At 30.4% G+C, this 18,690-nt stretch overlaps 2 protein-coding genes across 2 annotated transcripts; one reads left to right on the top strand and one right to left on the bottom strand.

Annotated features, from left to right (window-relative positions):
* Positions 1-6,203: 6,203 nt before the first annotated feature.
* LOC129906380 (NADH dehydrogenase [ubiquinone] iron-sulfur protein 4, mitochondrial) lies at positions 6,204-7,096 on the bottom strand. The gene is made up of 4 exons (XM_055982126.1): positions 6,942-7,096; positions 6,734-6,875; positions 6,501-6,676; positions 6,204-6,443 (listed from the first exon to the last, which is right to left on the bottom strand). Exons 1-4 carry the CDS (start codon positions 6,989-6,991, stop codon positions 6,263-6,265), a joined length of 549 nt encoding a protein of 182 aa, XP_055838101.1. The 5' UTR covers positions 6,992-7,096; the 3' UTR covers positions 6,204-6,262.
* A 5,273-nt stretch (positions 7,097-12,369) lies between these two features.
* LOC129906379 (uncharacterized) lies at positions 12,370-13,582 on the top strand. Its single transcript, XM_055982125.1, has 3 exons — positions 12,370-12,533; positions 12,591-12,834; positions 12,889-13,582. Exons 1-3 carry the CDS (start codon positions 12,439-12,441, stop codon positions 13,492-13,494), a joined length of 945 nt encoding a protein of 314 aa, XP_055838100.1. The 5' UTR covers positions 12,370-12,438; the 3' UTR covers positions 13,495-13,582.
* Positions 13,583-18,690: the final 5,108 nt, after the last annotated feature.

The raw sequence follows: 18,690 nt of genomic DNA, 5'->3' as shown, positions 1-18,690 counted from the left end.
ATACCAGACGTTAGTTGAAAGTTTACCAAAGAGTTGCGAAAGAACTTTGAAAAACTTAGTAGTATTGAATTTATTGGAAATTGTAAGAATTTTTGCTTAGAAATGATTATTTTTATGATTTTCGGAATGTGGGCTATTTCTTTGTCCACAAGAAAAAAGGGTATTCTCTAGAAATTATATTTTTAAAAATTGAATTGAAATAAAATAATTTATAATTATTAATTTTATGAATTCCCATAAGCTAATGCATGCCCTGATGTAAAAATTATAATATATAAGTTAAAAGGTCCCAAATAAATCCAATTTTTGTAAGAAAAATCAAAAGTGTGCTATTTCTTAGTCCATAGCTGTACCTTGATTTTTTACAAAAAAAAAAAAAAAAAATCTCAAGGTTTTAGATATTAAATAAAGAAATATGAATTTTGAATTTTAACATTTGGAGTCATATATTACACATAATGTTAAAAACAACAAAAAAATGTTATGTACGGCAATAACAAAAGTACATTTTCAAGACTTGAAATAAATGGTACTCTTCTTTTTTCAAATGTACTCTTTTTTTCGTCTCTAAAATCAAATATACTCTATTCTTTCTTAAAAAAAAGTTGGCAGCCCTAGTTTCCCCCTATTTCGGACCTGAAAAAAATCGACTTTCACTCCCATATAATTTTTCTCTTAAATAATCTTTTGACATAATTTAATTTATGAAATTCCAAAAAAAAAGTTTTGGAAAAAAATTTATTTTTAGTTTTAAAAAATAAAACGGCAACACCAGCTAATTTTAACCTTAAAGTTTTTTTCATTACAGACGTTTTAGATCGCAAATCATCAAAATTGGCATGGGCGTAGCTAGAGATTTCATCTAGGGCAGAGATACCCAAAAGAGATGAGAAACTTCTGACGTCATACGGGTTTGCCTACAAGCTGCTTTAGACATTTTTGGATAAGTATGCGTGAAAAAATATACATTTTTGGCTAAGTATGCGTGAAAAATTATACATTTTTGCTTAGGTGTGCGTAAAAACACCGTGGCTACACTATGTGTGTTTTTCACATTTATTCACGAATACAAAAGAGATTACAACAACACGAAATAAACAAATGGGTTTTGGGGGGTAAAACGTACGAAAGTTTCCCATCTCCTTTGGGTATCTCTGATCTAGGGTGGGCCAGATGTTATCATCGACCTGAAGCCATAACCATGAGTGTGCAATTTTTTTTTACTAGGTCTATATAAGGCAAGTATTGGTTTCGTGTCGAGGTGTTAATCAAAACCAACATTACGATGGTGGAGAATTAAGAAAAAGTGGATCTAGGAATTCTGTCCGTGCGTGTGTACGTCCATCTGTACACATTTCCACAGCCATAAACCAGTGGACTGATTTTCTTCAAATTTGGTACAGATGATTTTTATAGAATTCTGAAAGTTGTTTTTTTTGTTCTTTTTCTACCTTAATTACCCCCATACAAATTCTTCAAGTTATACCAAATAACTTGAACTTGAAACGGCTCTAACGATTTTGATTAAACTTTGCAGGCGTAAAACTGCATTTTTAGTTTTTCTCAAAAAAGTCTAATAACAAAAAAAATTATTTAACAAAACTTTGCCCTGAATGTCGGCTCTTCCCCAACATCAACAAAATTTCTTTGAAATTTAAATCTGTAAACTAACATCAGTGTTAGTTTACAGCAACTACGTGACACAGTCGTGCATTTTATTTAATTTTCGCCTTTAATTGGCAAATAATTTGCCACTCTCTGTTGTTTTTAATAACTTAAAATTTGCCAAAAGTTTATTTTTAATAATATATTCGATCGGTAAATGCGTTTTTTTAAATAATAGTGGGGTAACTCATTTTTTTTTTTTGAAAAATGTGTGTTTTTTGCTCAATGGTATCGTATGTTAATATTTTTCAATATAAAAATTTACTGGTTTTTCTTTTTATATTGTGTAGTGATATGGTATTCCGTTTTTTAAAAGCTTTATATATCGAAATGCAATTGGATGGAGTTACATCACTTTTATTTTGAGCTACACAAAAGTTGAATTCAGTCGCAATTTATGACAGCGATTGGCTTTAAAAACTAACCTTACCAAGTTTTCAATTTTATTTGCTTTATTTTTTTGTTTAAGGTGCTCTTGAAACTTAAGCCAGAAGTGTATGTACATATAAAAATAAAAATTTGTAAATAAAAGTTGTTGTATGCGGGTGACTATGTGACTCTAAATCCATATGTTAAATATTTAGCAGAGGATACATTTTTGACATTTAATGTATGGTTTGGCTCAATTTGGCTCAATTTAGCTGTGTGAATTTGGATACATTTTTAACGTAGATAAATATTTTTTTCTGCAAATCGAAAGAAATAATGATTTTAAAAAAAAGTATAAATATTAACAATTTACAAACTTCCAACACGCGTTGTCATGTGAATTTTATTTTGTGTTGCCATTAATGGGGGTGTTGCCATTAATGGGTAACTAACAATTTTTTTCATCATCAATAAAATGAAATATATTGAAAAATATAAATTTTTCCTAATATGTATACACTCATAATTTTGTACTACTTTTTCAATTTTCTTTCTATATTTCCAGTTTTTGATTAGTTATTGAAAAAAATACTCCAAAAATCCTAGAGCAGGATAAATTTTTGACAACTGAAATTATCCTTTCACCTCAAAAGTATCAAAAATATATTCTCGGCTTAGTATTTAACTAACGGTCTAAGGCCGTGTGTGAATTGCGTTAAATAGTTAACACCGTGTAAAATTTTTGACACTATTGAGGTTAATAAAAAAAATTTCAGCTGTATGGATTATTGTTTAGAATTTTGTCTGCCTTTTTTCTGCCATGATACTCCTTTTAAATAAAAAAAAAAAGCATCAGCAAAAAAAAATTTAACCCAATAAATTTTTAACAGCTGAAAATTTTTTATTAACCTCAATAGTGTCAAAAATTGTACATGCTGTTTACTATTTAACGCAATTCACACACGGCCTAAATTGAAAAAGCTAATTATTGAATCCGACCTTTTAGACTGCTCATATAAACGGGGTATTTATACATATCGCTGACTAAGAAAAATATACATAAACACAAGGCTGGTTCAAAAAAATCGAATTTTTTTTTTTTGATTTTATACTCCGATAGATTGCCAGACATCTCTAGAATATACTCACCAAATATGAAATCTTTGTATTAATGGAAAGGTCCTTCGCTTTGCAATATTCCATTTTTATATTATCCTTCTACTAAAAAAAATCATGTTTTTATAAATCGGCTTTTTAGCAGGTTTCTTTACATATTCTTGTATGAAATTGAACGCTCTACAAAAAAGGCCTTGGACACCATTTTCGTTTCTACAACCGTTTAAAAGATATTTGACGTCCAAAAATCTTAATTTTGTAAAAAATTAAATTTAATTGAAAAATTAATTTTAATTTAAAAATTAATTAAATTATTAAACATACATACAGCCCTATAATTCTCAGCAAGCGATATTAAAAAAAAAATGTTATTGGGAGCTAATACCAGATTAAAGGTTCCGTAGAACTGTCGGTTTTTCTAGGGTGGGCCATTGATTTTCTAGGGTGGGCCTGGCCCACCCAGGACCCCCCCTTCCTACGCGCATGAAAATTGGATCTGTAATTTGCTAAAGTTACTCCACTAAAAAATACAGCCCTATTCTGCTTTTCACGTGAATCTCAGATCCGATTCACTTTAACCTCACCTTGCCATTCTGCCATCCATCGGGTAAATTGCCTTATGATCGAATAGTAATTGGTGAATATTTATGAAGAATAGTAATTGGTGGATATTTAGAAATTATTCCCCCGATGGATAGCAGCATAAGGCTGATAATAAAACGATAACAATGCAAATATCCAAATTTTTTGAATCGCTTAATTGTTAAATAAATTGCTAAATTACTAAATTTACATATATAACAATTCTTCTTCAAATTCGACACTTTAAGTGCGATATTTAAGAAGATGAATCGAAATCCAAACTTCAAAATTTTGAGAGATGACGCAAATCAGAAAAAGTGTTCATAAATCCAAAGTAAAATACATGCGCAAATATTTTCTCTGACTTTAGTCTGATCGCAAATGACTGCATGTAGACAAAGCGACCATGCAATTATGAAAGCACCCCTTGTTTATTTTAAAAGTTAATAACCATTTTTTTTAAATAATAGACTACAAAATATGTTTTTTTTTTAAGAGCCAATTTTTCAATCTTCTAATAAACAGTCAGTTAACTGTTCGACTAATAAAGTTATAAGGCTCATAAACAATCAGATAAAAACATTGAATTTTTCAATCAAGAATAATTTATTCTACAGAATAAGAAAAAAAATTTGTCAAATTCAAAAATATTTAAAATTAAACGTCATTTTTATTCATGATTGTTTTTGTTTTCTTGTGTTCCACTGTATTTTTTTCAAAATTCTTTCAAAACAGCTTTGACAACTGACATAATATTTTTATTGAGATTATTCCTTAGAATAATTTTTATTCGTCTCTGAAAGAAGCAGATATTTTTATTCATAGGAATAAGCTATATCTGCCTGTTGGAAAATTGATTTTTTCTCTATCCTAAGGAATAAGTACTAACTGACTATTTAACTGACTATTGAAAAATTGGCCCTAAGTGAAAAATATTTATTTATTTTCATGGGAAAAATATTTCCCAAAGAATTTTCTATAGGACTGCTTAAATTATTGTCAAGTTACCCTCTTTTATCCTTAACAGTCACGGATTTTTCTCAGATGGTCGAGAAATGTTAATTTTGTTAATATTCCAATCATTTTCGATGCCGTTGCACTAATACTATGCTTTCACCTACCCTAAATCCAGGATTTTGCGAAGAAGATTTATTATAAATCTAGAGATTTATTATAAATCTAGAGATTTATACTGAAAATTGAGGAATTTCTTCTGAATTAAATATACACCATATCACTTTGTTTCGTGTGATAAAAAAAACTTGTCCAAATTGTCTTTGATCAATAAAATCTTAAGAATGTTGGCTTATAATTATTCAAAGTGCCCACTTTCGTTTCAAAGAATTTCAAAACCTGAATAAAATTTATATTTTTCGCCAAATCAGCTTCTTGTGAACCTTTAAAAAATGAATGCGAAACAAAGGCTGCCTTGGCTTAAAATCATCTTTATAAAAAAACGGGTTGGGTTCGATATCCCGCTTTTTATATTCCCGTTTTTTAAAATCCCGCTTTTAAAATCCCGTTTTTCATTATACCGCTTTTTATAATCCCGCTTTTTAAAATCCCGATTTTTATAATCCCGTTTTTTATTATCCCGATTTTGCAAGCAAAACTAGTTGTTTTATTTTAAAAATTCGCGCGATTTTTTAAAATAAAACAACTAGTTTTGCTTGCAAAATCGGGATACTAAAACAAATTAAGAAATGAGAGATTTTTCTAAACGCATTTAATTAAAACCTTAACAAAAAATATAATATATACAAAAAATAAGAAAAAGTAAGGAATGTTTAATTAACAAACTAGTATTTACTTTAAACTTTTAAAGGAACAATGAAATCGTGATAATCCCATAGATTAATAATAACTTAAAATGATCACAACACCTTAAATTAAGTATACACTACATAATCAAAAGAAATTTCATTTAAATATATTTCAACTTATATTTGGATGCATTTCAACAATTTTGATATTTAAATAAATGAAATTTCTTTTACTTGTGAACTCAATTTAAGGGTTTAATCATTTTATGTTTTTATAAAAGAAATACCGTTTTCAGAATGTATTGAAGGTACATATTGTGTGATATTTACAACTCAAAAATCAGTTTTACTAATTTTTTGTCTATTTCTCATGATTTTTTTAATTGTGAAGCATGTATTTTGTAAAAAAAATCGGGATTTTCGGGATTTGACGGGATTTTAAAATTCGGGATTTTAGAAAACGGGATTTAAAAAAGCGGTATTTTAGTAAACGGGATTTTGAAACTTTTTTTTCGGGATTTTCGAAAAACGGGATTCCGATAAGCTCCCTAAAAAAACAAACCTTAGTGCTCCTATTTTGTTCGGTAGGCTTTAAGAGGAGATAAATTACATTTAGAATCGAAGAGATAAAGAAGATGAATATTCCAAATGTAAAGCACATTGACTACGATTTAAAGCAATAAATACAACAAAAAACAACTGTCGCCATTCTGTGTTTCACACAATCGATCAATTTATATAGATTATTACAATTTTTCTAGACTAGTTTACTTAGTTGAAACGCGAGTGCGCTTATTCCAAGCAAAATTGACGCCATAGTTCTTAACACGTTCCTTCTTTGGTTTCTCATCGCTCTCGACAAACCACCTTAAACCATTCTTTTCACAATGAGCAATAGCTTCTTCCTTGGTATTGAATTCAATTTGTAAGTTTGATAGTGGATCACCTCTGAAAAAAAACCTAACTATCAAATTGACTCTAAAACGAATAACCATCGACTCTTACGTGGATGCCCAACCCATCAAAGGGTTCTCCCAACGTTCACGATTATCAAATTCGATTTGCCAATTCTGAATGTTGTTGGTACCACTTTGCATTGCATTCTTTGGAGGCATATGAATTCGGACTCTCCTTGTTTTAGTATGCTCCGATGGAACTCCAGAGATTGGACTTATGTCAACCTTAAATTATTCAATCAATTCAACACAATATGGAATACAAAATTATGATGGAATTACTTGAACGGGAACTGTAATGAGTCCAGCAAGTTTATTCTTCTGCTCGATCTCTTCGGGCTTTGCAAGGGCAGTCGATACATCAATAAGTGGTGCTTCGCGTTTACCAGACTTATAACGAACAAGAGGCACGGTTATCTTGGCCCTAAAAGAGAAACATTTGTTTTATTAGATAGCTTGATTTGTTAGTTATTTATTTTTGAATAAATACCAATTGTTTGCAATTTGGGATTTGCTTAAAACTTTAATTAATGCGGACATCGTCTTGATTTTCCTCGATTATGTAAAGAACAAATGTCCGATGACAGTTTAAGTGACAGTTTATTTTTTCTTTTTGATAGCTGTCAAATGTTCGATCTGTTTGTTTTGGTTGGAAACAGTGGGATCTGTTTGATTTTTGGTGAAGAAAAATTTGTGCACTGATTATACCCCGCCTTCACTAATGTAAAATAATAAAAGTATAATAGCCACTTTTTGCAAAAAGTGGGAAATTTACAAAAGTAAAATTTCTATATGGGTATTCACGATCCGATGCAACTGGTATAGTATCATTGCAAAAGTGTAAAATCTTACAACACTACAACAACAAAATATATGGATTGAAATTTTACAATGGTCTTGCACTTTTGCTATACCCTAACCCTATTGCAAAATAAAAATACAATGGAGTTAAATTATTTTTGACAGATGGCAGCTCACCGTGTCGCGTCGCCCATGATAAACAGTTTGTCTTTTTTATTCTTTAATGGTTGTCGCTACTCATGTCCCGTAATTTAGTTTCTTTTGATGTAAAATAATTAGTGAAAATTAATTAACCCGAACAAAACAAAGAATTAAATTATAAAAAATGGAAAAAAAGAAGAAGCAACGGTGGAGGAAAAAAAAACATCATTCATGCTTCAATATTTACTGTAGATAAGAAGAGGGGCGTTCACGATCTATTGTAAAAAAATAAAATTTTACATTTTTACTAGGCCTGTTGCACCAGATCGTGAAAACCCCTTATATTTCTTTCTAACACCATTTGCTTTTGAAAAAAAAAAAAAACTACAAAAATTGTTTTTGAAACCAAAAACTAAGCTTTCTGTATCATTAGGACCGCCATCAACTTAGCAGCACTTAGTGGGGATTTTCAAAATTTTTTATGCAAATAATTAGGTGAGAATTAGGTGAAATTTAGTGAATCAGTTTTACAATTTGGTGAATCATAGTTTAAAAGTTATTAACAAATTACGTAAGGCGTAAAGTTAGCAGCACTTGGTCATGAAATTCAAAAAAAATTTCTCCATAATTCAGTGTCAATTTAGTGAATCGTATTTCATCAGTTTCATAATTTGGTGAATCATAGTTTATTAAATAATAACTAAAATAGAAAAATTAACAAACGTGACGTAACGTAAAAAAAGCATTTGTTAATCATGGACACAAACCTCACGAATGAGAATGGCAGAGTTCAACACACCAAAACTGAACCTAAATTCAGATTTTTTTCACATTGAACGCACTTAATATAAATGTATACTATGACAATGCGTTCAGGTGACGTTTTTCATTTACAAGATACACTTTGATTTGAAAATTTCCAATGCGAGTTACAACAAAAATGCTATTTTATAATACAAAAAAAGTTTGTTTACATCTTCACTAGCCCAGAACTAACATTCAGTGGAAGTTACTCACAAGAAAGATTTTGTTTTTTTTTTCGCATGAGTCTTGGACACTGATCTGTCTTGGAACATTTTTGAACTTCCGCAGATGATTGCTTCAAAAGTATGATTCACCAAATTCTGAAATTTGGAACATTTATTCAGAAAAAGACCACAAGCATTTTGGTACATAATTCATAATTTGGTGAATCTTAATTCAAGAGTTACATGCGATTTTCTTTTTTTCGCGTGCGTCTTGGAACATTTTTGAACTTCCGCAGATGATTACTTCAAAAGTATGATTCACCAAATTCTTAAATTTGGAACATTTATTCAGAAAAAGACCACAAGCATTTTGGTACATAATTCATAATTTGGTGAATCTTAATTCAAGAGTTACATGCGATTTTCTTTTTTTCGCGTGCGTCTTGGAACATTTTTGAACTTCCGCAGATGATAACTTCAAAAGTATGATTCACCAAATTCTGAAATTTGGAACATTTTTTCAAAAAAAGACCACAAGCATTTTGGTACATAATTCATAATTTGGTGAATCTTAATTCAAGAGTTACATGCGATTTTCTTTTTTTCGCGTGCGTCTTGGAACATTTTTGAACTTCCGCAGATGATTACTTCAAAAGTATGATTCACCAAATTCTGAAATTTGGAACATTTATTCAGAAAAAGACCACAAGCATTTTGGTACATAATTCATAATTTGGTGAATCTTAATTCAAGAGTTACATGCGATTTTCTTTTTTTCGCGTGCGTCTTGGAACATTTTTGAACTTCCGCAGATGATTACTTCAAAAGTATGATTCACCAAATTCTGAAATTTGGAACATTTATTCAGAAAAAGACCACAAGCATTTTGGTACATAATTCATAATTTGGTGAATCTTAATTCAAGAGTTACATGCGATTTTCTTTTTTTCGCGTGCGTCTTGGAACATTTTTGAACTTCCGTAGATGATTACTTCAAAAGTATGATTCACCAAATTCTGAAATTTCGAACATTTATTCAGAAAAAGACCACAAGCATTTTGGTACATAATTCATAATTTGGTGAATCTTAATTCAAGAGTTACATGCAATTTTGTCTTGGAACACGATACATGTGTACAAAGGTATACAAATAGCTGTGTTCCTTTGGCCTTAAGTATCTACTGCTAAGTACTTTTGGTTGTAAACAACTCCATTTCTTCTATAGAAAAAATAGCCGTTTTTTATTATCACTTGATCCATATAGATCATTAATTAAAATGTATTACAACAACTACATGAGATCTTGCTTTTCATCAGGATCACGAATCGTGATCTTGCTTTTCATCAGGATCACGAATCGCGATCTTGCAACACATGTATCGTGTTCCAAGACAAAATTGCATGTAACTCTTGAATTAAGATTCACCAAATTATGAATTATGTACCAAAATGCTTGTGGTCTTTTTCTGAATAAATGTTCGAAATTTCAGAATTTGGTGAATCATACTTTTGAAGTAATCATCTACGGAAGTTCAAAAATGTTCCAAGACGCACGCGAAAAAAAGAAAATCGCATGTAACTCTTGAATTAAGATTCACCAAATTATGAATTATGTACCAAAATGCTTGTGGTCTTTTTCTGAATAAATGTTCCAAATTTCAGAATTTGGTGAATCATACTTTTGAAGTAATCATCTGCGGAAGTTCAAAAATGTTCCAAGACGCACGCGAAAAAAAGAAAATCGCATGTAACTCTTGAATTAAGATTCACCAAATTATGAATTATGTACCAAAATGCTTGTGGTCTTTTTCTGAATAAATGTTCCAAATTTCAGAATTTGGTGAATCATACTTTTGAAGTAATCATCTGCGGAAGTTCAAAAATGTTCCAAGACGCACGCGAAAAAAAGAAAATCGCATGTAACTCTTGAATTAAGAATCACCAAATTATGAATTATGTACCAAAATGCTTGTGGTCTTTTTCTGAATAAATGTTCCAAATTTCAGAATTTGGTGAATCATACTTTTGAAGCAATCATCTGCGGAAGTTCAAAAATGTTCCAAGACAGATCAGTGTCCAAGACTCATGCGAAAAAAAAAACAAAATCTTTCTTGTGAGTAACTTCCACTGAATGTTAGTTCTGGGCTAGTGAAGATGTAAACAAACTTTTTTTGTATTATAAAATAGCATTTTTGTTGTAACTCGCATTGGAAATTTTCAAATCAAAGTGTATCTTGTAAATGAAAAACGTCACCTGAACGCATTGTCATAGTATACATTTATATTAAGTGCGTTCAATGTGAAAAAAATCTGAATTTAGGTTCAGTTTTGGTGTGTTGAACTCTGCCATTCTCATTCGTGAGGTTTGTGTCCATGATTAACAAATCCTTTTTTTTTCGTTACGTCACGTTTGTTAATTTTTCTATTTTAGTTATTATTTAATAAACTATGATTCACCAAATTATGAAACTGATGAAATACGATTCACTAAATTGACACTGAATTATGGAGAAATTTTTTTTGAATTTCATGACCAAGTGCTGCTAACTTTACGCCTTACGTAATTTGTTAATAACTTTTAAACTATGATTCACCAAATTGTAAAATTGATTCACTAAATTTCACCTAATTCTCACCTAATTATTTGCATAAAAAATTTTGAAAATCCCCACTAAGTGCTGCTAAGTTGATGGCGGTTCATTAGGGGTGTTTTTTTTGTTTATATATATAGATTTTGCACAAAAAAACGACAATGAGATTTGAAATCAAAACAATTTACGTAGATATTAAAAACAACAATAACTATACAGGGTGTCCCAAAAGTAATGGATCAAACGAAATATGCTGATAGGCCAACTTTAGGGCTCTCAGAATTTGGTAACTTGTTCATCGCAAATCCTTACGGTTTTCGATTAAATGCAGTTTTTGTGAAATTTCGAAAAATCCCGACTTTGCGACAGTATTTTGCTTCCTCCGCTCATAATTGATTTTTGTTTTTTACAATTCTTTCACCTAAACATTGCCTAATAATAAGAAATAATTAATTAATCAAAATATTTTTTATTTCATACGCTATTTTGGTGCAAATTAATTAACAGTTCCATGTTTTATAAAAACTCAATTTCTTTCATTTATTTCAGAGCAACACCCTGAAAAAATATGGTGTGGCACTGGTTTATTATTTTGAAAACTTGCCGTGTCATTGCAGTTTTCAAAAATGTATAAAAATTCTGAGAGCCCTAAAGTTGGCCTATCAGCATATTTCGTTTGATCCATTACTTTTGGGACACCCTGTATCTGTATAGATATTTGAACAATCCCGATAATTATCCAGATTTTACTTTATCTCGATAACAACAGTATTGGTTTGAAAAAAGCTCTCATAGAAAAAAATAATTAAAAATTTGTTTGACTGTCTGTAGTCTGTATATTTGGCTGTTTAAACTATAGTTGCATTGAAAAATGTTAATAATGTTATTCACGATTCGATGCGATTTTCAAACGCATTTTTGTATAGTTTTTCGATGTGAAAAATTAAAACAAATGATGCAGAAAGCTTATTTTTTGGTCCAAAAAACAATTTGTATACTCTTCATCACAAAACAATTGCGATAGCCAGAAAAAAAATCTTTTCACTTTTGTACTTTTTCAAAAAGAGGTGTATGTAGTTAAGCCTTAAATTTTAAACTTTTTCACTTTTTAGGTCATTGCAGTAAAGGCTTGGCCACAACGAAGGGCACATGCGGTAGCGGTATGGGTACTTGTATGAAAAAAAATCCAAACTGACACATCAACGTTCAGATGAGGAATTTTGTTAATACAAATACCCGTACCGCTTCCGCATGTAACCTTCGGTGTGGCCAAGCCTTTAAGCCATAATATTTCAATCTCGATGCAGGGTCGGCCTAAAAGATTAAATATAATTGTCTATCATTTCCTGTAGCTCAATTCTAAATATTTTTTTTTGACACCAGAAACGTCAATTTTAATCAAACAGATCGAACAGCTGTAACTTTATTGTTGATGTTGTTTATTGTTTTTAATTTTTTGGATTATTTTTGATGAAAATTTAAAAAAATGAAAAAAACTATAGAATCTCATCCAAAAAATTTAATCGATCAATATTTAAAAACTTCAAATAAACTGAAAAAATTTGATAGAGTTGTTTTCAAGTATAAATTCCCTTCGATTTCCATGTAGTTTCTTTAAAATCTCATTTCTTTTTCCAGGCGATTTGCACCAAATGCATTGGAAGTCTTAAATGATTTTAATGAATTATCTATGAAATTCGAAGATGCTGGAATCTATCAATACGCTGCTATGTGCTATTTGGGAGCAGCCAAATGTGAAAAAAGTAATGGAAACAATTTGTCTGAAGTAAATTGTTATTTGAAATCGGCTCGGGCTTTCCTGAAGGCCAATCAGATTTCTGAAGATTTACAAATGCGTTCGAACAAAGAAGAATATCGTGAAGTAAGTTTCTTAATTCACTTTAAAAGCAAATAAACTAAATGACACTTTCAAAAGGGTGCTTTAAAGTCCTACTATCTGGCCCTTACAAGAGTTGCCGATGACGGTGTCTTGAAAGCTGCCATAATTCGCGAAACAACTGCAGTAAACAGCAACTATGACGGCACTAGCACATTCTCATCGCCAAGTCATAGAATCTTCGACATGGAGCTGTCTGCAAAGAAAAATGTCGAAACTGGTGATTACTTGGGAGCATTGGAACGACTTACAGACATTTACGACAATTTGACCGAACGCAAAAAGCAACATCTTTATTCTGATTTGTTGAAAGAAATTGAAATCTGTCGACTTTTGCTTTTGGTCATATTGAATTTGCCTCCTTCAAGGCAATCACCTTCACACATTAAACTTGTAGAGTATTATTATAATTTTAGTAGAGCCGGTGGCCATGATACGGATATGGTTTCACCTTCTCCATATCCCATGGACAGTATGGGTTTGATTTCTTTTGAATTGAAGTGCATACTTTCGGATATAGTTGTTGCGTGGCATGATGATAATAAAAGTGAGCTGGGAAATGCCATCGACGAACTATGTGATTTGAGGGATATGAGTTCAATGGAACGCATTTTGGTGGAGAATATAATGAAAAGTTTAATTTAAGTTTGAATTAAGTATATTTTAAAAAATAAATCAATAAATATATGACAATTTAATCATTCCCAAGGGTAAAAAACTGTGTCATGGTAATTTTAATTAACGAATTTCGTTTTTCTATAACCTAAAGGCTTAGAAGCTATTCTGCCGTGCTAAGCAAAAAGGGTGTATGAGCGAAAAAACAAAAAATTGGTTTAAAGTGTATTTGAAAACGTTAACGGCCAATTTCTTCACATAAGTCCTAAGTCAGCTTAGTACCCGGTCTAGCTAGACCATGTACTAGCTCTGGTACTCGGTCCTAACGAAAAATTAGTACCAGAGCATTTCTTCACATTTATAGGACCATCTAATTTCAAAACGAGGTCCTAAGAATTAATACGTATAAAACTGGTCTAACTGTCATTTTGAGAATTTATTGAAGTTTGAAAAATTTTATTAACAAATAAAAAATTTAATAAAAATAGAATATAATAATTAAAATAAATATTGAAAAAATGTTATGAAGATTAAAAAACTACAAGCAATAAAAATTCATACATTTTATGAAGAAAAGTCAAGAATGAAGACAAGAATAAGAATGCAGCATCAATCAGCCAGAAATGGCAAGGGAGCATTCAATAATATGAATGCAGCCACGAAAGCTTGCCAAAAAGGCAGAAGGACCACCATAAACCATAATAATATAACGAATAAAAAATATTTTTATTGATGTATGCTCATGTGTTAATAAAAGAAAAGCTTTTAAAAACGCAGTATTTAGTGATTTGGTATTATTATGTATGTTTTTATTCCATAATTGACCCCCATCGGAGTTAAAATCTCCGAAGTTTAAATTACGGAAATTTCCACAGATATTTTAATTTGTGATACGATCCTCCAAATTAGCCGAGCCCGAGTGATGTCTATTCATTGGCTGTACAGCCTCTTTGCCAAAAGCAAGTGTCTTGCAATTCGCCTCTACTGCAACGGTTGTACATATCATAAGCACAATTTAAAAATACACCCGAAGGTTTCTGTGGGCTTTGTCCAAAAATCCAATCCTCGTGTTTTTTGGTAAATTAAAAAAAACTTTCAAAATCAAAATGCGGGGGCAATGGTGTGGTGGATATAGTGTTTGACTGCTAACCTGGGAGGTGTGGGTTCGACCCCCACCTCAGGCAGCATTCTTTTATTTATCTCCCAGCTTGGACGCCATCTGTGGGATTATATGAGATAATAATCATCGTAATCTAAATTTACTGTACCAACAAAAATTCTTTCCTATCTTTCTATTCCTTCTAACTTGTGCCGTGCAATATGCATTTAAAAGATCTAAGGTCTTACGGGCCTATAGAATAATATTAATTATTATCACTAAAAACGCACTTATCAATCGATACAACACCCAAGTTTTTTAAAAAATCTGTAATATGGACAACATGTCATTTAAATTTTCAAATGGAATTAAAATTTACAAAGTCCACTAAATGTAAACAAAAAATAATGAAAATTATTCTTTTTTACGTTTTTCTTCTTTATTTAACTGCAATATCACTTGAAAAATATGAAATCAATTTATTTGATTCAAGTACTAACCGCTAGACTACCGATTTTGAGGTCCTAACTTTTACCGAGTCCTAACTAATACTCGGTACCAATTTGACAGTACTAGGGCTTAGTACTTTTGTGAAGAAATCACTTGGTACCGATTTGAGTACTAACGATTGGTATAATAACCAGGTCCTAGCTGATTTTGAGGAGCTAGCTAGTACCGAGTCCTAACTAGTACTCGGTCCTAAATTGACAGTTCTAAGGCTTAGTACCTGAGTCAAGAAATTAGCGCTAGGACTCTGTGAAGAAATCGGCCGTAAGCTTTATTTTAGGGTGAAATAAAAAATTCGCATTTCCAACTAGAAATAGCCTAAAACCGCAATTGAAAAAGGGTACATAACTATCCACTTTCTATCATGTTACTAATCAAAATGGGCGTATCAATCAATTACTAATCAAAACATAATGCAGTAATTGTCTGCGTACATATCGTCGGCGTAAAGCAAAATTGTTCTAAATCCACTTTTTACCGAAAATGAGTTAATGATGCAGTTTTACTAATTTGAGGGTGCTCTTTCCGAATTTGAAAACAGTTTTTGTCAAAAAAATTTAATTCCGCAGATAATCTAATTTAATGAGACATTGAACAATAAAAACAGGGAAATGAGCCTGAGTATTCTTGAAGGTTCTAAGTCCCATCATATTTTGTTCTAAGTCCACTTTTTATTTAAGGGAAAAACGTACATGTATAGGAATTGTTCTATGTCCAATTTTGGGTTTTTAGTTTTAAAAAATATTTAAAAAGTAGTATGAACCTACTAATGAGGTAAACTTGTATATTTTATTAAAGAGAAAAGAACAAACTTTATAAAAACATAACTTGAATGGTATACGAGCAGAAAATTGTCGCTTTAAACCAATTTGAAACTTAAAAATCGTGTCCTGTAAAATTAGCTTTTTGTGACTTAAAACAATTTTGCTTTACGGCGACGATATGTGCCTTTTTTACTTGCGATATAGGTACTATAGGGCAAGTTTAGGATTCGTAAAAAAAATCGAACTCGAGATAACAATTTTACATGACATTACGATGATGGAGAATGCCAAAAAAGTGGGTCCGGCAATTCTGTCTGTCTGTCTGTCTGTCTCTATCTGGAGCTGCAGCCTAAACGAGTGAAGTGATTTTCTTCAAACTTGGTAGTTAGCAGTTTTTGGTGATTCCCTAGAGGGGAAATTGAAAATTTTTTTTTATGACCAAAACTAACGGTACCTGCCATATAACGGAAATAGAAAAGGTAATTTTTTTCAAAAACGGCTCTAACGATTTTGATTAAAATTTTTGTGTGTAGTACTACACATAAGGGCCAACTTTTTAAATAAAAAAAATATTTTTTGTACCGTTATTAACGGTACCTGTCATAGAACGGTTTTTTTCGTTTCTGAATATCTCGTACAAAATTAACCCGATTTAAATGAAAATTTTTATACAAAAGTGTGTAAGTAAAGATAATATTAAAATTTTAGAAAATTTTCAAAAAACGCATTTTTGGTTTTTTAAAAAATATTTCAAAATTTTTTTTTGAAAAATCAATTTTTTGAAAACGGATCAATGAAAAATTTTGAAATTTAGTTTTTATGTGTAAATTAATTATTTCTTCAAAATGGCATACCAACTTTTTTTTTGAAAAATGTTAAAAAAATTTTATATATAAAAAATTATTTTTTTAAAAAACGGCTCCTACAATTTTCAAAATTTTTTTTCTAAAAATACCTTTTTATACGAGAAATAAAATGGCATATTTGTTTTTTCTTTTAAGATATTTTAAAACGGAGTTTTATTAATTATAAAAACAGATTTAATTTTTTTATACTACTTATGAAATTTCTTCAAAATATCAAATTTTAAATTTCTTGAATAAAAAGCTTTAACATTATAGTTACTTTAAGCATAAGAGCAAGTACGTGCGACCCCAGTCGTGCAATTTATTTTATACTACTTATGAAATTTCTTCAAAATATCAAATTTTAAATATCTTGAATGAAAAGCTTTAACATTATAGTTACTTTAAGCATAAGAGCAAGTACGTTCGACCCCAGTCGTGCAATTTATTTACTTAGTATATCACAATTGTTTTGGTTCATACTCATTTTTACTTAAAATCAGTAACTTTAATTTAAAAATTAAGAAGAATTTAAAAAAAATATTAATTTCTATTTTTTTTTTTGTAATTTCAAAATTTTGTTCGAAAAATCAAATTTTTCAAAAGGGATCAAAGAATTTTCTTCGAATTTTGTTTAACTATGTCAAATTCTAATTTAGATTTATTGAGACTTATTTTTGATTACAATGTTTGAAATACATGGTATTTTTTTTAAATAAACTGACATAGAATTGGTCAAGTTTTAAAATTTGAATATTTTAATTAATAGACTTGTTAATTCTATAATATGTTATGGTAAGAAACTTATAAAGTAAAAAGAACAATTTCAGTGCTGCTCAAAGGCACTTACATACATAATTTACAAAATGTGTAGGTTTTCTTAAAACTAGATATAAAGACAAACGTATATACAACTTAAAACTAATAAACAGGGATAGGATCTTGTGGACCTAAAAACTTAAAAAAAGGAAAAATAAAACTCCCAAAAAGGCATAAAAAGGCATTTATTGAGAAAAGAATGAAATATAAAAATTAATTGCAGTAATTTTGAAGAATCATGAGTTTTTTTTTAATTTTCAGTTAACAAGCGCCTGCGATTGTACCTTAAGAGTGCTCTAAAGGAGCTAAAATCTCTCTTTATCTGTAGAGACGACTGGACACCAATTAAAGAACTCGACATCGCCCACTTCAACATTTGCCCGGAGCTCTGGGGTCAAACTACGGCATACGTTCGTTAACGTTTTGACTATTTCTTTCTCTATTTAATTAGAAGAAAATGATAGAGACATAAAGCGTCAATACGTTAACGTACGTTTGCCGTACACGGGTCGTTTGAACGCGACACTACTCGAAGTGTCTTGCACTCCATATGTTTTGATGCAGAAATGCTCCTTGGGGTCTAAATAGTAAGAAAAAAGCTTTTTTAAAATTTTCTATCGAGCTATTCGTTTTTTATGAGCTTAATAAGTTATGAAAAAACGTACTTTTACGTACTTTTTCACACGTTTTTGTTAATAACTCTGTTAATAATAATGGTAGAAACTCAAATAATGGCTCTTTTTTTAGAAAAAATATCGTTCTTTTTAACGGCATTTCAATCAAATTAGTGGCATTTTTAGATCTTCAGATATTCGAATCTAAATCCGTTCATTTTTTCTGTCCAATTCGATTTCTCTAATCAAAAAGTTTTTTTTATAGAAGTCAGGGTATACTTTTCTAATGGTTTTTCGTATGCTGAACTCAAATCCAAAGTCAAAAAAATTCCATCACATCAAGTTTTTGAGATATTACCGTTAGAAAATCAAAAATACCCTTTTTTAACAGTTTTTGAGGTTATGTCATCTTGCATGATAATTTTTTATAATTACATTTGTAGCGGTTTCTTAAAGAACTAAGTTTTTTCTTTTAAAATCCGTTTAAATCATTTCGATATCGCTTTTCTTCTCCGAGAAATCCTAAAATCTATTCAACATGTTTGGTGAATATTCTCTATGAAAAAAAATCTTAGTTC

This window comes from Episyrphus balteatus, chromosome 1 (genome assembly GCF_945859705.1).
Source record: "Episyrphus balteatus chromosome 1, idEpiBalt1.1, whole genome shotgun sequence".
NCBI lineage: Eukaryota > Metazoa > Arthropoda > Insecta > Diptera > Syrphidae > Episyrphus > Episyrphus balteatus.
This window is presented reverse-complemented; position numbering and strand designations above follow the sequence as displayed.